This window comes from Staurois parvus, unplaced genomic scaffold (genome assembly GCF_062004578.1).
Source record: "Staurois parvus isolate SC_StPar_1 unplaced genomic scaffold, SC_StPar_1.0 ptg000204l, whole genome shotgun sequence".
Taxonomy (NCBI): domain Eukaryota; kingdom Metazoa; phylum Chordata; class Amphibia; order Anura; family Ranidae; genus Staurois; species Staurois parvus.
The window spans coordinates 2,163,162-2,184,411 of NW_028318000.1; the positions used below are offsets into that span (position 1 = coordinate 2,163,162).

A 21,250-nucleotide genomic window follows, 5' to 3' on the forward strand; every position below is an offset into this window, starting at 1 on the left:
GTGTGGCGCTTTTATTACACTTGTGATTTTGTTGTACATTGTGATTGACATGGATCTGAATTAATAAATGATGTGATTGACTATAACATTACATTGTGGGAGTTAAAAACAAAATGAATAAAGGATTATGTGACATTGTGTGTTTTTTCACAATATTAGACTTTTTTTGTGAATGAGTAATCAGGGGTACTATAAACCCCTTATACATCCACATTGCGGGGCAGCATCTGGGGGGGGGGGGGGCTTTATTTTAATAGGTGCTGCCAGATTCTGAAAAATCTCCCCTCTGTAGAAGCCTGCAACCAGCGGACCAGGTTTGTGGGGAAGAGGCTCTGCTAAGGGACAAGGTACTTTGCCAGGGGAGTACCCTCTAGCAAGGTATCCTCCCCATGGTTCAAGTACACTTGCTGCCCCCCACCTCCTGGGCAGCCAGGTTGCATTATCGGATAAGGATCTGGTGTAAATTTTGGGGGGACCTCATGCTTTTTTCATCTTGTTGTTTTGTGTGGGGTTCCCACTTAAAATTTAAAGCAGGTCCACGTCAAGGATAAGGGCTTGGTATTGATTTTGGGGAGATCCCCCCAGTTGTTTTTATTTCAAAACTGCCATTGCTTGTTATGGTTTACCAATGATTGTGCAGCTGTGGGCATTCTAACAACTGATAACATTATCAATTGCTCCAATGTGGGCAGCTGGCCTGCACATTGTCCTTGGTTGCTAGAATAGAAACTGCTTTCTTTTTTCTTTGGAGTGTACCTCCTTATAATCCATATCATACCATTTTTGGTTTCTAAATTCCACTTTTGTTTGTGTACACCCTAAAGATGTGCAACTTCACAGGAAGGTTTAAGGCACCCCGCAGGCATATCTTATTATTAACCACTTTCCCGCCGCCCTATAGCAGATATATTGCTACAGGTGGCAGGGGTGTGCAAAATCACATATATATATGTGATTTTGCATTTATAGGTAGGGGACGTGCGAGCCATGTGATCGCCCTACCCTGCCGCTGTTTTCAGCCTCGGCTGTCAATCACCGGGTCTCAGCCAGTGATTACTCGCCGACACCTGGCAATTGCGGAACATTACTGACGGAGGGAGAGAACTGTATGTAAGGGGGGTAACTCCTCTGGAGGGCAAGTGGTTAAACGAGCTGCTCTCCACCAATCTGTATTTTTTTTAGACTTTTATTTCTGCATTGGTACATGTCGACTCTGTCAGTACCCAGATCCCAAGGCCCCTTGTTTACCAATCCCTTGCTTTAGCCTTAAAAATGGAGAGCACTGACTTCCAAGATTCGGTTCTTATTTACTTCAATGGGATTTGATTAATGTTCACAATTTTTGATCAGTTAGTTCAACCTCTTGCTAACTGGAACCCAGAAATAATTGGAACATTCCTAGTAATAATCCTTTTCCACTTTGTCAAAAACTTAAAAAAAATGTTGGCTATAGTTTGACTTTAAGGAGAGTGCAATCTATAGACTCCATAAAAATCTGCAAATTTATTGAAGTAGTTGTTGGAGGTGCATTGAACATAATGATGTTCTAGAATATCATAAGAAATCCAAGTACAAACCTCAAATATAACAGTAAAGGTCCAGATTAATTTAATATCTTAAGCAGAAGACATCATCAAAGAATCAAATTGTTTATCATAAACTATAAGTTTCAGCCAGCAGTGACTTTTCATAGGGGACATAAAATGGAACACAGACTCCGAACAATGAACTTGTCTGCAAATACTTTGACGTATGACTCCATTATTTTCCACTGGGACTATACTGTGTTCATAATTGTCTACGTTCAAAAGTCTCTGCTGTTCTGCTGCAATATCATTGAATCTAAATAACACGTTTTATTAGCACAGAACCTAATAATATTCACAAATACATCTGTAAATGTTTAAAGCTGAACTCCAGGCAGATATAAAAATTAATGCACCTCTGCATTATTTATGAAATCATGAAAAGCCCAACTTCAGACATTTTCTTACAGGATGCCCAACTTGTGTTTAAAATAAAAGAGCAGCTCTAGCTGTAACAATCATCTCCAATCCTTTGTTGTCCCCACAGTAATCCCATTCCGCCACCAGATGTGCTCAGACTTCCTGGGCTGGACATTATCATTTAAGGTGGTTGTAAAGCCTAAAGGTATTTTGCCTTAGGGCCAATTCACACAACAAAAACATCTTCCAGATCCATTCTGGATGCATTTATTTAATGCTTTTTTTAATGCATTTCCAGATGCATTCCAGATTTTTTTTTCCCTCCTTTTTTTTGGGTCATTTGAATTTCAAAATCTTTATTTTCATCAAGACAGTGCATCAGGGTCACAATTCTTGTCAGATCACTTCCCATTTATCCATTTGCTTGCTGCATGCTGCTGTGTAGAGAAGGTGTCTGCATTGGCAGGCTTATTCATTATTATGGCCATTGAACTGTTGAGTCTGCATGTCCACAAGGTGGTATTGGGTGCATCCACTGTTGATGGAGCCTAGTGTCCAGATACAGCCTTCTATGCTCCATTTTGTCTGGATGTGCATGTGACCAGAAGAGGATCATGGGAGGATCATGGGAGGAGTTAAAATACATTTGTAATCCTTTTCCTGACACTGTACTGGAGTCTGGTGCATTTTTTATGTTTTTTTATGTGTTCCAGTACAATTTTGTGCAGAAAAAGGGCAGCATGTTGTACTTTTTTTCTGGAACTGAAATGCACTGGAACTGACTGCACTGGTGTGAACTATGCCATACGAACCCATGTAACATACTTTCCATGCGTTTTTGATGCAGACAAAAAGCAGTGCAGTGCAGTGCATGTGGTGTGACTTGCCCCTAAATGCATTTTCTGCATTAAGGTAAAAAACCTTCTCTGTGCAGCCCCCTTATACTTATCTGAGCCCTATCTTGATCCAGCAATGTGCAGACTCGACTCTCTTCCTCCTCATTGACTCAGACACAGCAGAAGGAGTCATTGGCTCCTGCTGCTCTCAATCACAGCCAGTGAGGAGGGAGAAAGTACAGGGCCTAGCCATGCTTTGTGGGTCTTATGGACACACAGATCTGGCTCAGAATCGAGCATACACGAGTGCCCCCATAGCAAGCAACTTGCTATGGGGGGCGCTCCGTGGGGAAAAGGGGCCAGGAGCGCTGGTGGGGACCCAAGAAGAGGAGGATCAGGCTGTTCTGTGCAAAACCATTGCACAGAGCAGGTAAGTATGTTTTTTATTTAACAAAAATTATGCCTTTACAATCACTTTACCCTGGAAGACTGAAGACATTTTGTGAGGGGGTGTCACCATGGTACCCTGAATTTACAGTGTAATGAAGCAGAGAAGAAGTGCTGACCTAATCATGACAGTAAATTTTTGTTTGTCCAGCAGCTGCTGAAGTGTCACATACAGTAGCAGTGTTTCCACCATTACTGTTTATGACAGCTTCCTTCTTGTCAAGTAAATGGTGGGTGCCAGGACCCACCACATCCTTAGCTCCCAGTGACATAACCCAGCCCCATTCATTTACTGGCTGAGAAACCCCAGTCATGTTCACAAATGGCCAGGGATAATGGTGACATCACTGACTAAAGATGGCCGCATTAGCAAGTATGGGGTCTAGTATGTAGAATCATTTTAGGGAGAATCCTATATCTTTTTGTGGCGGTATATTTAAAAGAAATCCAAATCCATCTTAGTTACAGACACATATAAGCAACTGAGAGTTGTCATTTACCAGCTATTTAAACTGCATTTTTAATTTTTATTTGTAAATGTCAGTTTGGCTGAAGTAAGTTGTATACATTGTACAGATACTCCACTTCACAATCAGGTTAAGGGCATTCCCCAGGCCTTTTTTTTTATTTTGCTCTGTAAGCATTAAGAAAATGGCTGCTTCCTACCAAATGACTTTTTTTTAAGTGTTTGCTTTGGTACATGTTCCACAGGGACGTTCTCAGTCCCTCACACCATTTGTTTGGCAATCCCTTGCCTACTAGCCTAGAAAATTACCATTAGTGGTTCTTTTTTAACATTTGGTTCCTTTTGGCTTCAATGGAGTTTGAATGCAGCACCCAAACATCAATAAAGTTTGCCAAACTAGCCTTGAGCAGAACTCAAGAACACACTGGGGGTGGGGGATCTGAGTTGAACTCTAAAGCAAAACTTCAGAAAAATACAATAAAAAATAGCAGCTCAGTAAAAAATAGAATAAAAAAAATAGCTTATCCTTCAAACCGGGGCTGTACTCACACTTGTTGTTCTGCCACTAGATGTCCTCAGTCTTCCAGGTTGAATTGCAGCAAGTATTACAGTATATACAGTCAAACCACTTCCTCTAAGCCCAGGCTGTCATGGATCTGCCCCAGCCTGTGATTGGACAGTGAAGGAGAAGCCACATAGTGATAAGCTCATCTCTCTGTCACTCTGCTCTCAACTCCTGGCAGCATGCTCCTTGTCAGTACAGAACTAATTTGCTCCTTATGATGCTTTTTCATTTTGCAATCTCCAATGTAGAAAAATGTAAAATGGGAAAGGGAGGGAAAGGTGTTCTGCTTGCAAATGTGTGAGAGGTGGAGGGAGCAGAGTAAGTAGGGAGATGATCCTTCATCAGTCTGCTGCTGCCCCTTGCTGTCAAGTCAGCTGTCTGGAGGTGAAAAGATTACAGTACTATGTTTCTTAACTGTAAGCTGTGTCATTCACCTGGTTGTGCTGTGGGGTCAAGCTGAGTAGATCTCAACACTAGGGTTGAATGAATCTACCTAGGTTCGATATGCTAAAGGATTGAACCTGAACTTAGCAACTAATTTCAGGCTAAAGTCTATTGGAGGTGAGTTCTTTGAGTAAATTCTGGCCATGTTAAGGGCTAATAGGCAAACTATTGCCCAGAAATCAGGGGAGACTGGACACTGCCATAATGTACCAGTGACAACATTTTTTTTTAAAATAACAAGTAGAGAGTCCTATTTGTGCACCTTTGATGGCAACATGAGGAAGACACAAATACTTTAAATCACAGGTTTGGGGAATGCCTACATTCACAGAGTGTGTTAGGCAGAGGCTGCATTCACATGTAGCTGCTCAAATGAACAGTGAAATCAACAGTGGTGCTAGCCATTGATTTTTCACAGAATACAAATTTGACAGCCGCTATTGACAGGTACTGCTATTTGCACACACTTTGTGCATGCAGTGTTTAGAATTCACTGACAAAAATCAAATATTTTTTTGTTGGTGGCTGCCCCTGGCTGCTCATGTGAATATAACTTAAACGGAACCATACAACTTTCACAAGGGCAACACATATATTGGCTGTGGATTTACTTTTTTCTTTTACAGTTATCTTAACTTTCATAAACCAGCACCACAAACTAATTTAGAATAAATAGTTTTAACAGAAACATATGCTTTTTCATTGTAAAATACTTGCTTTTACTGTTGGAGAGAAACTAGCTGGTGGTTCGCTTAGGCAGTACATGCTCTCGCTGATGAAACATTGTCCTAATGTTGTTCAATTTCTAAAAAACTCTCATTAAAAAATGATTTTTTTTTCACTAGTTTAGGACAACTATCCTTTGATAATAGAAAAAAAAAGAAGATACCAACTACAATTTGCCACCAAAAGAAAGCCCAATTTGTCCTGAAAAAAATGCAGTATAATTCACCTGCATACACAAAGTAGTTGCAATGATATGTATAGTTTTAATAAGACATTTGAAAGTTGCAAAATTGTGTTCAGGCATTAAGGGGTTATATTTTTTAATTTTGTCAGTTGGTCCCATATCAGAGTTGCAAAATTGTGTTCAGGCATTACACCCCAGTCACACTGGATGCGAATTGGCATGCGATTTGCATGCTATGCAACTTGCAAATCACACCCTATTGTTTGCAATTACAGTGGTCATATCGGTGCGGTTGCGACTTGGTCAGAGCCACACCAATTTCTAAAGTAGTACATGCACTACTTATGGTGCGATTTGCATAGACATCTATGTTAGATGTCTTGCAAACTGCACCTGAAATTGACATGTCACCCAACTTTGAAATCGTGCGACTTCACTGTAAGTTGCATGATTTCAGTTGGGTTGCTGTGACCAGAATGATAAGTGTTAAGGGGTTAAATTTTACATTTTGTCAGTTGGTGATGACATGGTGAGTCATGTGACCTCAGGGTTTGCACAGCACTCTAATCAGTCCTTGTGTGAGAGTAGTGGAGAGCAGACAAACAAGAAGCCTTCCCATGAGTATAGTCAAGATCATTTCAAAGTGTTGAATTTCTGCATACCTTTCCTAAATATTTTGGATTTTTCTGCATTTCCCTCAATATTTAACATCATTTTACCATCACAGGAGGGAAATAAGTGGGTTGTTAATGAGTGAAATCCAGCCTTTAGGGGGGGTATAGCTCAGATTTCACAGCCCCTACTTCATTATACACAATCAACACCAGTGTTGTATAGCCATCTAGAAATGTTCATGGAGTGGGCTGACATTGAAATGGATTTTCATGATTTTGCAAGGGCAGAGTTCAACCCAGTGAACAATGACAGTGATTGGAACATGATTTCTGAGCTTGTGAATTATCATGAGTCTCATTTTGCCCAGGCCAATCAAGCAACAACTGGTTTGTTTGAGAGTATCATATCATCATCATCACTGGTAGGAGATAAGGATATCACCAATGTGGAAGATTATACCAACATCCAGTCTCCAAGGCCCAACCCAGTATACACAGTGTTGGAACCACCTCCTATCTAATGTGATTTTTCACCTGGAGATTCTGATCCAGTGAACAATGACCGTGTCTGGGACATGGTCTCTGAGCCTGTGAAAGGTTGTGAGTTAGCTAGCTAGCTAGCTCAGAAAGGGAGCAGGTCCCAGCCACTCAAGAAGCTACCCACTTAATAGAGAACTTGATCTCTAACACTCAGAAAATTAGAAAAAATCAACTGATTATATGAAGAGCTTAATCTCTGAGCTGATAGGAGATAAAGGATACCACCAATGTGGAAGATAAAACCAACATCCAGTCTCCACAGCCTAGCCCATCCAACAGAGTTGGATCCACCTCCTATCCAATATCATTTTTCATCTGCAGAGTTTGACCCAGTGAAAAATGACAGTAACTGGGACATGATTTCTGAGCCCGTGACACTATTATTATTATTATTATTATACAGTATTTATAAAGCGCCAATAGTTCGCTCAGCGCTGTACATTACAGAGGGGAACAGAACATGTGACAGAACAACACTAGCCAGCTAGTTAGCTCAGAAAAGGAGCAGGTACCAGCCACCACAGAAATAACAAATTGGATTGGTAGTTTCCTCTTTGACCTTGAAGGAGATCAGGACATGGCCAATATGGAAAATGAAACCAACATCCATTTTCCACAGCCCAGCCCAGCAACCCAGACCTCAGAAAAGACCACCAGATACCAAAAATGTCCAACTCATGCCTCTGAGTATTCCTCCCATCAGAAGCAGGTACATTTCAGGATTTATTATCATCATTCTTAAGCTCTAAATTTAGCAAGTAGCATGCAGAGTTTCCTAGGTAAATGCAGGATAACTTCAGGATCAGCCAGTTCCAACTGCCATTCACCACTTACATAAGACTTAAGTCTATAGCCCATAGTGCTCAGGCTAGATAGCAAATTAAATAGAAAAATCAGTTTTTTCCTGTTTTGTTGTTGAAAGCTACCGTTTAATAATATTGAAGCCGATCTTCGCACTGCATACCCCCCTTTTTCAACCCCCACTTACCTGGTTGTAGGTCCTGCACATTTAAGGTACTCACCTGCCCAGCAGATCCAGCATTGCCCTGCTGAGATCCGCTTCTTTTCTACCCCTCCTTGGTCCCATGCCACCCTTTTCTGTGTTGCCATCAGTAAGCTGCCAGCACTTCTGGGTTAACCTGGCAAATTCCCAATGACACAGCTGCCTGGCCCCTCCCCCCTCCACATTTCCCAATGAAGGACCATACTTTCTGGGATATGTGACATACGGGGTAAGCGCACGTTGTTAGCCTAAGTGAATGGTGTGCAAGGGAAAGGGGGGAGGGGCCAGGACAGGAAAAAAAAAATAATGCCCAATTTCTGCGGGGGGGATGGGAGGCAACATGCCCTGGAGGGTGAAGATTCACTTTAATACTGTCACAATAAAGGTGAAATGGTCAGTGCATAGGGAAGGCCAAATGTTTTATCAAAATGGGATAGGATTTAAAGGGGACTATTTTTCATACACTTTTGATGCACTGGGAAGGTGAGTTTTGGTACGGCAAAATTGCACAGGTATAAACAGGCCCTTGGTTTTTGCTTTTTAGGCTGATTACATTTTTTCAACATAATAATGAAATAATAATAAAAAAATAATATTTGCTTATTTCGTCAGCTATGGAGTGTCCTTGTAATCTCATGTGCACTGATCTGATATATCAAACAATGGTGTCAGCCTTCCTAGCTAACTTCTGTCAATTGCATAAGAAAGCATTACAATGGAGATGAGGAGGGGGGAGTCTGTAGGAGAGCAAGCCTAGGGTGACAATGCTGTTCCCTCCATATAAACAGTAGAAGGAGTGCTGTCACCCTTAGGACAGGAAGTGTGTTACTGGCTTGATCAAGAGGTGAAAATCAAAGAAACAAGGCCAGGGAAAGGTAACTAATGCAGTAACTGCATGGAGGGACTGATACACTGCAAAATATACATTTTTCATGTTTAGCTTTACTGTAGATGCACTTTGAGCATTTAAACCTTATAACACTTTCTGAAAATTATGACTGACCCGGGTTTAACCCAGTTCTTCTATTTTCTAGGACTTTGTGATGTGGTTTTCTTGAAGAACAAGAAAGGTCGTGTGAAACGCCCAATGAATGCATACATGATCTGAGCCTGAATTCCAGTTTTGAACAGAGCCTATCCCAACACCAAATTTGCCGTCATAAGTATCATGCTTGGAGAGGAATGGAGCAAACTAACCGAGAAGCAGCAACAGGCCTATTATAATGAGGCAGAGAGGATTAAAAGAAAACACATCAAAGAGTATCCTAGTATGTAATCCAGACACAATTCTTAGCCCTCAGCCCCTCATTACAGGATTCATATTCCTATGGATTCAAATTAGTTTTACTATTAATACAGAAAAGTCAGTTCACTTATCTTATGCATTGGACCCTGCATGACATATTATATTACCAAATGCCAAAATGGAACATGTCATTGTTATAATAGCATAGTAGAGTGTTGCCACTTTTGTACAATCATGTTTATGGTTTACTATGCAATCTGACAATTTTCCTCTGTATATAACTAACTAATGAGAAAATGCTACCTAAACCAAACCTTCATCTAAAACACATTCTACTACTTTTAGCATAGCAGGATAGGGTCTGTTCACCTGAGGGGTTTTACCTGTTCCAGGTGGGGTGCTTTTCCCCCCTTTTACCAGCAGAGCTATAAGACTTTGTTTACGCTTGTTGCTGGGGTCAGTAAAAACACACAGCTGAGCTGCATTTTACTGCCCCCCAACTGCTCCCCCTTAAGCTGCAAAGGCAGCAAACAGGGGTGTACACATGCTGGTTGTGCCAGTTTCTAGGGGCTAAAAAGGGTGGTGGAAAAGTAACAAAAAGCATTTTCACCTCCTGTGAAATGTCCTTTAAAAAGTGATCTACTGTGGATCACTCTTCAGAGGGTACAACTCATGAAAACAAGCCCTAACAGTTGCTGATAGCTTTATTTGAGCCTTTGGTGTCATCAAATAAGTCCTCTATATATATCTATTGGGAAACCATTGTGGAGATCCAGATTTTATGTGCTCTGCACCCTCTAGATCAGGGGTGTCAAACTGGTGGCCATCCAGCTGTTGCTAAACTACAAGTCCCATGAGGCGTTGCAAGTCTGAGTTACAAACATGGCTCCCAAAGGCAGAGGCATGATGGGACTTGTAGTTCTGCAAAACCTGGCCTCCAGGGGGGCCTGGGGGTTGGATCTGGTGGCCCCAGTCCACCGGGCACATGCCTGGTGTGCCCTATGGCCAGTCCGGGCCTTCCGCCTAACATTATAATATGACGGTTGCGAGGGAGCCCTATTATCCTGAAGGATGTCATATGATGTACTTCCAGGATTATGGGCTGTGCAGTGGTGCAATCTGTCACCAGCTGTGTCCACCAGCCAAGGCTGAGGACAGAACACTGGACTGGCCGATACCATGTGATTGCTGTGACTAATCACAGCAGATCACATGACATGTACACAATGAATGGCTGTGTTTCATGTCAATGTACATAATTGTGATGAGCACTCTGATTGGTCATAGTAATCAGATAGTACAGACAGGGCCAATCACAGCCCATCTCTACCATGTAATTAGTTGTGGCCAATCACAGCTAATCACAATAGTCAATACTGAATTAATAATTTCATTCAGACAAAATAATTGCTTATAACTGTACAATTCAGTTATAAGCAACCATAGTGTATATACAAAAAAAGAAAATCCTGATCACCTCCCCAGAGTAGTATAGTGTCTGTAAAAAAAGAAGAAAAAATCTGTAAACAGGTGATAAAAAATTAAACATTATTTAATAAAACTGGATTTTTTTTTTAAACACACTGTCACTAGTCAGTATCCCTGATCGATGCCAGCCCACATCATGTGATGATGCTGTACTGAACTGGTGACAGTATGGAAAACAATTTTTAAACTTGTGAAAAAAACATTTCTTTTATAATGTCTTCTAAAAAATTGTGACAAAGAATTACCACTTCAAAAAACTCGGCATGCCTCTTATTAAATACATTGAGGTGACTACTTTCCAAAAAGGGGTCATTCGGGATATTTGTACTGTCCCGGGTTTTCACAGCTCAAGAAATTAGATAAGCTGTCAGTACATCAGGGTTGATTGATTTTCAGATATACACTCACGGGTCGCTTTATTAGGTACATCTGTTCAATTGCTTGGTAACACAAACTGCTAATCAGCCAGTCACATGGCAGCAACTCAATACATTTAGGCATCTAGATGTGGTGAAGAGGACTTGTATCAAACCGAGCATCAGAATTGGGAAGAAGGGGGATTTAAGTGACTTTTAACGTGGCATGGTTGCTGGTGCCAGATGGGCCTGTCCAAGTATTTAAAAAACTGCTGATTAGCAGTTCCTTCCATAGGTGGAAGGAAAGAAAAACGCTTGATTCCCCCCATCAACATAGTCAATATTGATGAGGGAATCCTTCCTACAGATGGGGGAATTTCTTCCCAGCTGACAGAACACAATTACTGCTAGTGGCTATAGCTGCTGGCAGTAATTGCATGGAGAAAATCAGAAAGGCTGGTTGTACCCAAGTCGATCAATGGTAAAACCAGCCTGCCTATAGATTAATCGAATACCAGCTGGTCCCTGCTGAACCTACTGAGATTCGATCCACCTATTTGCCAGCTTTAGAGTCCAACATAAAACTAGCTAATCTGTTAGATGATGCATTACTATGGTAAAGGGAATATACACCTAACCAGAAATAGAGTTTGTCATAAACAGGGACAAGGAAAGGAAAATGTCAAGGGGGAAAGATTTTAGTAAATTTACCAGCATGCCGGTCAATTACACAAATTCCCTGTTTGGACAAGGAAACTAACAGAAAACCAAATAACACAAGCTATCACCATTCACAAATTAAAGAGGAACTTCACCCTAAAGGGGACATTCTGCTTTGTGTCATTATCTCCCCTCCTCTACCACATTTGACACATATACATTCTTTTGAGGAGTGGGTAACTAGGCAATCTGAACAAAAATTCACCCTGGGTTCCAGAAGACTGCAGGACCATTCACAAAATGGAGTGCGGCTCACACATGCGCAGTGGGAGACCAGCTGTGAAGCCGCAAGGAGTCATAGCTGGCTTCCCATAGTAAACATGCCAGCACTGGAGATCCTAAGACCGGTGAAGAACCAGTTTGGATGAGGAAGGCGCTGCATTCCTGGACAGATAAGTGTCCTTTTATTAACTACTTGCTCTTGTGATGATTTACCCCCCTTCCTGACCAGGCCATTTTTTTGCATTATGGAGCTGCGTTACTTTAACTGACTATTGCGCGGTCATGCAATGCTGCACCCATATGAAATTTATGTCCTTTTTTTCCCCACAAATAGAGCTTTCTTTCAGTGGTATTTGATTGCCTGTGTGGTTTTAATATTTTGCGCTATAAACAAAAAGAGACAGACAATTTTTAGAAAAAAACAATATTTTTGACTTTTTGCTATTAAACATGTCCAATAAAACTTTTTTTAAAAAATCGAATTTCGTCGTAAGTTTAGGGTAAAATGCATTATGCTATGTCTTTGCTAGAAAAAAAAAATCCCAATGCGTGTAAATTAATTGGTTTATGTTCAAGTTATATTGTTTACAAATTGCTGTATATATACTGGAATTTTTTTCTTTTTTATACTAGTAATGGCGGCAATCAGTGACTTATAGCGTGACAGCGGAACTGCGGCACGCATTCTGACACTGGAGGAAACTGACTTGGTGTCACTGACATCCCCAGTAACACCAATACAGTGATAAATAAAAAGCTAATAAAAAGCACTGACACTGTACTAATGGCACTGGGCAGAAAGGGGTTAACATGTGGGGCGATCAAAGGGTTAACTGTTTGCTAATTCACAGTAAGCTGTGTGTGTGCTTTCAACTGTAAGCACACTGCTTTGTATGGCTCTGCTATGCAGAGCCATACAAAGGAGTGTGCAGGAGCTGCCAGGGGAGAGAACTGTATTGTTTACATACAGTTCTCTCCCCTGTTGGTAATACTTGGTGATCACCAGGTGGCAGCGAGTAATCACTGGGTGCCAAATGGCGATCACCGGGTGCCGATTGGCGGCGTGGGTAGGGCGTTCGCGTCCCCTACCCGGAACCACAAAATCATGTGATTTTGCACACCCATGCCGCCCTGTAGCAGTATTTCTGGGACGGGAAGTGGTTAAAGGGCAGCTACAATGTTTGTATCTGCTGACTTTAAGTTGTTTCTTTCTACTGACTTTTTTTTTTCTGAAGATCCTCTGTAAGGGGAATTACATGAGACTCTCAGTCCTTATACTTCTAGCCAGCAAACTCTGCACTACAGCACAGCTTTGATTTTCTTGTAGTGGGAGCAGTAAGGGAGATTTTTGGGAGGGTTGCTATGGCTAAAGGGACACTCTTGATAACATACTAGTCATTAGAGAGGTGTGGCCACATGTCAACACCTTACTTTTTTGTTTTCTGTTACTGCTTCCTGATGACTGCTGTCAGAGTGTTAAGTAGTCTTAAGGTCAGGAGGCAGGACAGACCTCCCGATCAAAGTAGTTACACGATTGGGAGCCCATCTTGTTGGCTCCTGCTTATGAACAGAGACCGGGAGCTGTCTGTAACAGCCTGGTCACTGCGCTTGGAGCACACTCTCAGCACAGAAACCTTGGTCCCCATGGACACATGTGGGGTGTTGCCATTAAGGCCCAACCGCTACAGCACATATGCGTTATGTGGTTGGTTGTCAAGAGGTTAATATTTTACTGTATTTTTACCAAAAATATTGTTTTGATAAACGTTTGTGCAAATATCATGGGGCCTTAAAAATCAGTGGCACCTTTTTATTCTTCTGATCAAGGGCTTTTTACAAACTCTGAAATCTGTAAGAGAAAAATAAAAAAAGCAATGGAAAAATGGCAAAAATCATCTGGCCATCTGAATTTAACCACTTCCCGACCGTCCGTTGCATATAAACGGCCGGATGGTGGCAGTGCAGGGTCGGGTGGCCGTTTATAAACGGCCTCCCCGCACCCTGCTTGTGCGCGCTCCCTGGGAGCGTGCAGCACCACGATCCGGTGCCCGCTGTGTCCTCCGGACACAGTGAAACACCGATCGTCGGATGGGACCTCTGTAAGGCCAATCAGTGATCACATGCAAAGTAGTAAGCAAGATGTCAATGAGTGCAAGAATGCAGACAGAGAGAAAGAGAAATTATTGCTTTTACATCCTATATGGGTGTAAAAGCAATCTGTAAAAAAAAAAAAAAAATCTTCATCACCCCCCACAAGTAGTACAGTGTCACCATGGTGACACTGTACTGCTAGGGTGACAGTATGTAAAAAAAAAAATAATATAAAAAAATAAAATAAAAATGTAAAAATTATAATTTTTGGTTATAAACTAATTTGGATTTTTTTTTACTAAAAAGATAACGGAATACATTTTGGAAAAGATTTATGATGAAATATTATTTATTTGCAAAATTTTATAAAAAAAAACACTTTTTTAAAAAATTTTTGGACTTTTTAATTTACATAGCAAAAAAAATAAAAATCCCAGCGGTGAATAAATACCACCGAAATAAAGCTTTATCTGTCTCAAAAAAATTGTAAAAAATTCATTTGGGTACAATGTTGCATGACTGCGCAATTGTCATTCAAATTGTGATAGCGCTGAAAGCTGAAAATTGCCCTGGTCAGGAAGGGGGTAAAAGTATCCGGTCTGGAAGTGCTTAAAAGTGGCACGTAGGGCCTAGCAGCAAAAGAGTTAAAATATAGCTAGACCCTCCAATCCTTTACACCCAAAGAAACTGCCATCTCAGTTTGATCTGCAGTTGCCATGGTGCTGCACATATGATCAGTAATGACATCAGCCATTTTTTTGAAAGCACAAGCAACCTTTTCTAGTTATGTCACTGCTTAGGGAGGTAAATCAATGGATTTAGTTCTGCTTTAATAAATGGTGCCTCCAAGCCACAATTGCAATCTAACCCTTTCCCGTCAATCATATGCATACATACGGTCTCACTGAAGTGGGTCTTTACCTATGGGCCTGCATATACATGTACCTGTGTTTGTGCTGGGGAATCACCACACAATTTTGGTCGTTCTTTGATGGTACATTATGGTAATAGTAAGAAATATACAGCTAAATTGAAGAATTAAGTGACCACATATGATACACCTGTGTAAAATTGGCCAGCAGCAAGATCATTTTAATGAAGAAGAATTGTTTGAAACAGGGGCGGACTGACCATTTGGAAACTCGGGCTCTGCCCGAGGGCCCGGGGTCAGTAGGGGGCCCCATGAGATGCCCCATGTACCTTTTTCATAGGCTTTTTTGAGTTTGCGCAAGGACACAGGGGCCCCATGATCCCCTATTGCCCGGGGGCCCCGTGAGTTGTCAGTCCGCCTCTGGTTTGAAATGTACTACAGACACAGAGTACAGGCAGGCATTTAACTACATGAATAAACAGACCACAGATTATACAGCTATGTAAAATGGTCATCAGCATGATAATTTAGCGAGTAAGACTAAACCCAAATGTACAAGTGAAAAAGAGCACAGGCAGGTGTTTTACTACAATAATGAAGTTACTGCAGATGAGACAAAAGTGTAAAATGAATGAGCAGAATGACAGTTTTAATAAGCAGGACTAGGACAAAATTACAGTATATTAGAGACACAGAGTCCTGGGGAGTACAGGTAGGTGGTTTACTACAAGATTTAAGAGACCCCAAATAAAACAGCAATGAAAAAATTTGCCAGCGGCAGGACAGTTCAAATTACAGCCGATAGGCCTACCCAGTAAGTTCCTAACTTTTATGTTTACTATGATGATGTTATTTGGGGTAGTTTAAGTGCATACAGGATGCAGCATTGTGCAAAGTAAAGGCAGCCGCAAGAACAGATGGTCATCAACAAACCTAAAACGTACAAAAAAGTAACTATCAACGTAAAAATCCAAAATACCACTCTCCAGCAAAAATAAATAAACAAACAAATAAATAAATACTGCTTTCTGGGTACATAATAAAAAAAGTACAAACAAAAAGGCAACAAATGATTGATTGCCCAAAGAGTTATTAGTCAGAATTAAAGCAGTTTCATAACTGACCCTAATCTCTTCCTGTGTAGTTTATCATCTCTCCCTCCCTTTCCCTAAAGCAGCTGCAACACTTAGCTTCTTTGTGCTCCTCCCCACCACCACCACCTTTATAATGAGTTGACTGTCCCATGCAACAGCATTCTTACTGACCCTTCGAAGTCTGCTGGCTATGGTTCAAAGGCTGTGCGGTGCATTAAGGTTAAAAACCCATGGTAACAGCAAATCCGAACTTCATCTCTACTTAGGACTGCATAGACAGAAATATAAATCAATTATGCAGGTAAATCTTTTGATGGATTGCTTAAAGCGGAGTTCCACTCAAAAGTGGAAGCTCCACTAGTTTACCTTCTCCCCACTCCACTGCCATATTTGGCAAATTTTGTGGGGAGCGGTTACCTGTTTTTGACAGGTACCCGTTCCCACTTCCAGCTCAGTTCGCCACAGCAAAGTGAGCCGGATGTATGGCCTCCTCCTCCCACAGTCTGCTGGGAACACAGGTCCCAGGAGACTGCTGGACCAATTAGGAGGCACAGTGTGACTCGCACATGTCCACTGGGCACCAGGCTGTGAAGCCACAAGCTGTCACAGCATGGTGCCCACAGTTGAGATGCCGGCACCGTGGCAGAGAGAAGGGGAGAAGGGACTGCGTGGGTGAGAACATCGCTGGATCCTGGGACAGGTAAGTGCTGACTTTTAATAAACAATAAAATGGCTGGAACTCCACTTTCAGTGACTTTTTAGATGTATATACAGTATAAGTATACAGTATATTCAAAACTATCAAAAACATTCCGCTGACACATTACCACTTAGAAGAGTAGTTTTAAAATAAACCTGTAAGGATAGACAAGTAGAGGTGGCATTGGCGAACTATATTTTCAAGAGGCAGGACCAGGAATTATCGTTCTGATTCTTGATTCCCTACTTAGTAAGTCATTGACCAGGCTCAAGAATACATGCTGGATCAAGCATACAAGATGATCATGTCTGAAGACCTTGAGATACCTTGCATATTTTTTCAGATAACTGACTAGGTAGTAAAGTTAGGATGAGGATAACAGCCATCACCTTTCAAAACCACTACAGTAATACTGTAGCAGCTCCCATATTTCTGTCCTGTCATCACCTATATTTTTGTCCTTCACATTAAAATATAACTGAAGGCAAAACTTTTATTTTTAGTTTTAGATAGAGTGGAGAGGGATTAGAACACCATCATTTTATTGTTTTATAACAAATCTATCCCACACCAAACCCTTATTTCCAGCGATTTGCTGTTAGGAGTACATGGCTAACAGTGGTATTATAAAGGAGAAAGATCCAGCACTCAACATTTCAGGGTCACAGTGGACCCATTTCTACATTGGGCAACAGACACAGCCCGATGTAGACCACATAATTATATGTATATAGTAAAGAGAAATTCAGAAGCCTTGTCACATCAAGCCATCCAAATTGTCCTCCTGCATTGCAGTCAGCCGGTTGCCAAAAATCACATCCACACTCAATGCAACACATGCTGATATGAATAAAGGCACTGCACCGACAATTTTTGTAAATTTTGTGACTGCATGAGTGCGGCTCCATTTTTCATAGCCGTATAAATATGTACGCTATTTTTTTAGGCAAAATTCACTCCATTTGTGTTTGTATAATCTCAAGAGTCATATACCCCTAAACACAGTTACCAGCATGTGGATGATGCATATCCTCTGTATAGTCAAACAATGGTAAATATAATTATAGCGTATTTCCACCAAAAAGTGCCCCGCCACCCCCCAATGCAGCAAACTGAGTCGGAAGTTGATACGCTTCACAGGTCCCAGGGGACTGTGGTCCACTAACAAAGTGCAGCGGGCTTCGCACATGTACAGTATGAAACCGGCTGTGAAGCCACAAGGCTTCACTGCCAGTTTCCCTTAGTAGAGATGGTGGCACCAGCACCAACAGATGATTGAAGAAACAGCTCAGGGTAAGGACACTGCTGGATCCCTGGACAGGTAAGTATCCTAATATTAAAAGTCGGCAGCTACAGTATTTGTAGCTGTTGACTTTAAATTTTTTTTTGGGAGGGGGCACCAAAAAACACATACCATTACAGCAGAGACCTGTGAGCTGGATACCGGTCACTGTACAGACAGTCTGCATTCTGAAAAATAGAGCACACTAATATGGTAGAGTCGAGTGTTTAAGGACTGGTGTGTGTTTGTAACAATGGTACTTAGATTGGTAAATGTTATTTTTATCTGACGTACAGTATGTTTTTCATTTGTTACCTAATCTGATGGCTTCCTGTGACTTTTGAAGCTGCAGCACTTGAAGCTCTTTTATCTGAATCATCTCCACCCTTTTTTTTCTCTGGGTTTGGAGGACATGGTAGGAAAACTGTAACTGGCTTGTGGAACACCTGAGTTGATGGCTGCTTCATGTGGATGAGTGGACTACTAGATACCACTGGATGGTATATATCATGTTTCACCTTGAGTAGAGAAATAAGTGAAGTATCGATAGGCTGAACCTGTAGGATAAGAATAAAAATATAAAAAATTTTAGAAAAACATAAAACTAATCATATAAAACTAATCATACAGTATATGATTACTTTCATGGAAATCCTGAAAAAAATATTGTTTCTACTTTTTAAAGGGCTGATGTACTAGTTTATTTCATTAACACTCTCATGAACACTCTAGTATTAAACAGTATTAAATCCAAAAACAAAAATGTAATATATTGTAGCTTACCAACTCTTAAATGTAGTGGCTAAATTAGTTTTGAATGCCCCTAGATAAAGGGGCAATATAGAAACTCTTGCAGGGCAACAATGTCAGTCTGGAGAGTGGGTAGTGTTAGATGCACTAACACATTTAGATGTACTTAATAAGGGACCCTGTCTGGCTCTAAGGGAGGGTAGGGGACTAAAGAGCTCTGATGTACTGTAGGTAGAGTGGCTAAGTGGCTGTTTGCTGCTTTAATGGGTAGAGGGTTATTCCATCCACCCTACATGTACTCAGTGTTTTAATAGATCTCATTCTCAGCACATCATCCACCCAGGAATTAAGGCATCTTGTCCTTCTTCCCATCTCTGATCATTGTGATATGTCACATGGCAAAGCTAAACAAGAAGAAGGGTAGCCTGCCCTGCCTTCCAAGTGGACTCCTGTACTGTGAAGGAGGTGAACACTCCTGCTCTTCCACCCACTGTAGGCCACCATTGGAGGGACGAGAGAACAGACCTCTCCCTACAACAGCTATACTTTATCCTGCACTGCCTGACAGGAGTGATGCTGCTATCACTTATGCCAATCTACAAAAAGATGGAGAATTGAGCCTGGTGCCTGGAAAGATGTCAAGGTAAGCAAATAGCTGGCATCTCCAAGTGAAACATGGCAACTTTCCAGGTATGCCAAATTGTACGCAATCCAAACAGACATCGGACATCTAACATACACTCTATTGCCAAAAGTATTGGGACTCCTGCCTTTACATGCACCTGCATTTTAATGGCATCCCAGTCTTAGACTGTAGGGTTAAATATTGAGTTGTACCACCCTTTGCAGCTATAACAGCCTCAACTCTTCTGGGAAGGATGTCCACAAGGTTTAGGGGTGTGTCTGTGAGAATATTTGACCATTCTTCCTGTTAGGTCAGGCACTGATGTTGGACGAGAAGGCCTGGCTGGCAGCCTCGGCTCTAATGTATCCCAAAGGTGTTCTATCGGGTTGATGTCAGGACTCTGTGTGGGCCAGTCAAGTTCCTCTACCCCAAACTCGCTCATCCATGTCTTTCTGGACCTTGCTTTGTGCACTGGTGTGCAGTCATGTTGGAACAGGAAGGGACCATCTCCAAACTCTTCCCACAAAGCTGGGAGCATGAAATTGTTCAAAATGTCTTGGTATGCTGATGTCTATTAATAATACCACTAACAGTTGACCGTGGAATATTTAGTAGCAAGGAAATTTTACGGATTGGACTTATTTCACAGGTGGAAATCTATGACGGTGCCACATTGTAATCCACTGAACTCCTTAAAGCGACCCATTCTTTCACAAATGTTTGTAGAAACAGTTTGCATGCCTAGGTGCTTGATTTTATACACCCATTGACATGGAGGTGATTGGAACACCTGAATCCAATGATTTGGAGGGGTGTCCCAATACGTTTGGCAATATAGTGTATATGAATACTTTTAGAAACAATGTACTTCATGATAATTTACTGTACTGAAAAGTAGGAAGCCTTTGGTAAACAGTTTGTATCCTGTACAGAGGTTACCCAAGAGGTACAACAGGAAATAAATGGCAATATCCTCAGAGCAAATCTCACCTTTGACTTTACTGGTGACAACTGAAAAATATTCAAATTCTACCTACTTTTTGGGGTAATATTGATAGTGATAGTGATCCCTATAATGGACAGTTATAAATTGGCAGAGGATTGAAACCTCTCCCATTATACTGAAAACTAGAAAAAAGGTTTTGGCTGGACTTCCCAGGAGCTTAAACGCATAGCCAAATACACGCTTATACAAAGTTTATACAGTAGTTTAATAGTGTGGTCCAGTATTTTTTAAAGTTAAAGTAAGTAATCCAAGTGTATTGTTCAGGCACTTTTTCAAGTAGTCTCTGGCTAATTTTGCCATTAACTCATTAGAAAATGCCCCAAGCTAGCTGGCAGCATTTCCTATTGAGAAAACCCATCACCCAAGCTGGCTAGGAGTGCAGGGTGGTCAGTGTCCCCAACCCTTCCTTCTCCCCTCCTTTCTGCTAGATCATGGATGTCCCTCTATATAACCTCTTTATGTATGGCCATTCTTCTGACCACAGTAGTCTGAAGTGTATATGTGATGTAGCTCTGCAGAAGATGAGGGGTGACATTACTCGAACTTGGACAAATATTTTCTAACTTTGCAGTTAGACTTTGTAGTTTAAACACTTTGAGTTTTTGGAGCTATATTCACTGAAAATTACTTTTTCTAAATTAAACATTATTTCCTTACCTGATGAAATACTATATATACTAATATTTAGCTGGTGAATAATTTGTTTCCTGTAGTCAATATTTCTTTGAAATTATACCTACCTTAATACAGAAACAGTAGTTTATTCATCCTCTCTTTGCTCCATGGGACTTTTCTTACTAAAGGTCACATTTCCATGAACATTATCTATGTTTTTTAGAGATAAAAACAGCCTGGCTCATCTAGAAGATCCATTAAGCCTAGGTGTCTTAATACCCGCAGATGTTGAAATTCCAGGTGCTTACATAAAAGTCAGTATGCTGAATTACATACCCCCAAAGAGTCCTTATCATTGCTGGTACATCATAATGATTCTAACTTGTAATAATGTCTTTCCTACTTCTGTCTCA

The 21,250-nt window shown here is 41.1% G+C and overlaps 1 protein-coding gene across 1 annotated transcript in view; it reads right to left on the minus strand.

The window, feature by feature from the left end:
- DTHD1 (death domain containing 1) overlaps positions 1-21,250 on the minus strand; it is a 92,590-nt gene that overhangs the window by 23,342 nt on the left and 47,998 nt on the right. Inside the window, exon 5 of the mRNA XM_089678398.1 lies at positions 18,157-18,398. Within this exon, the coding sequence (XP_089534524.1) occupies positions 18,157-18,398 (242 nt within the window). The remainder of the gene's footprint in view (positions 1-18,156; positions 18,399-21,250) is intronic.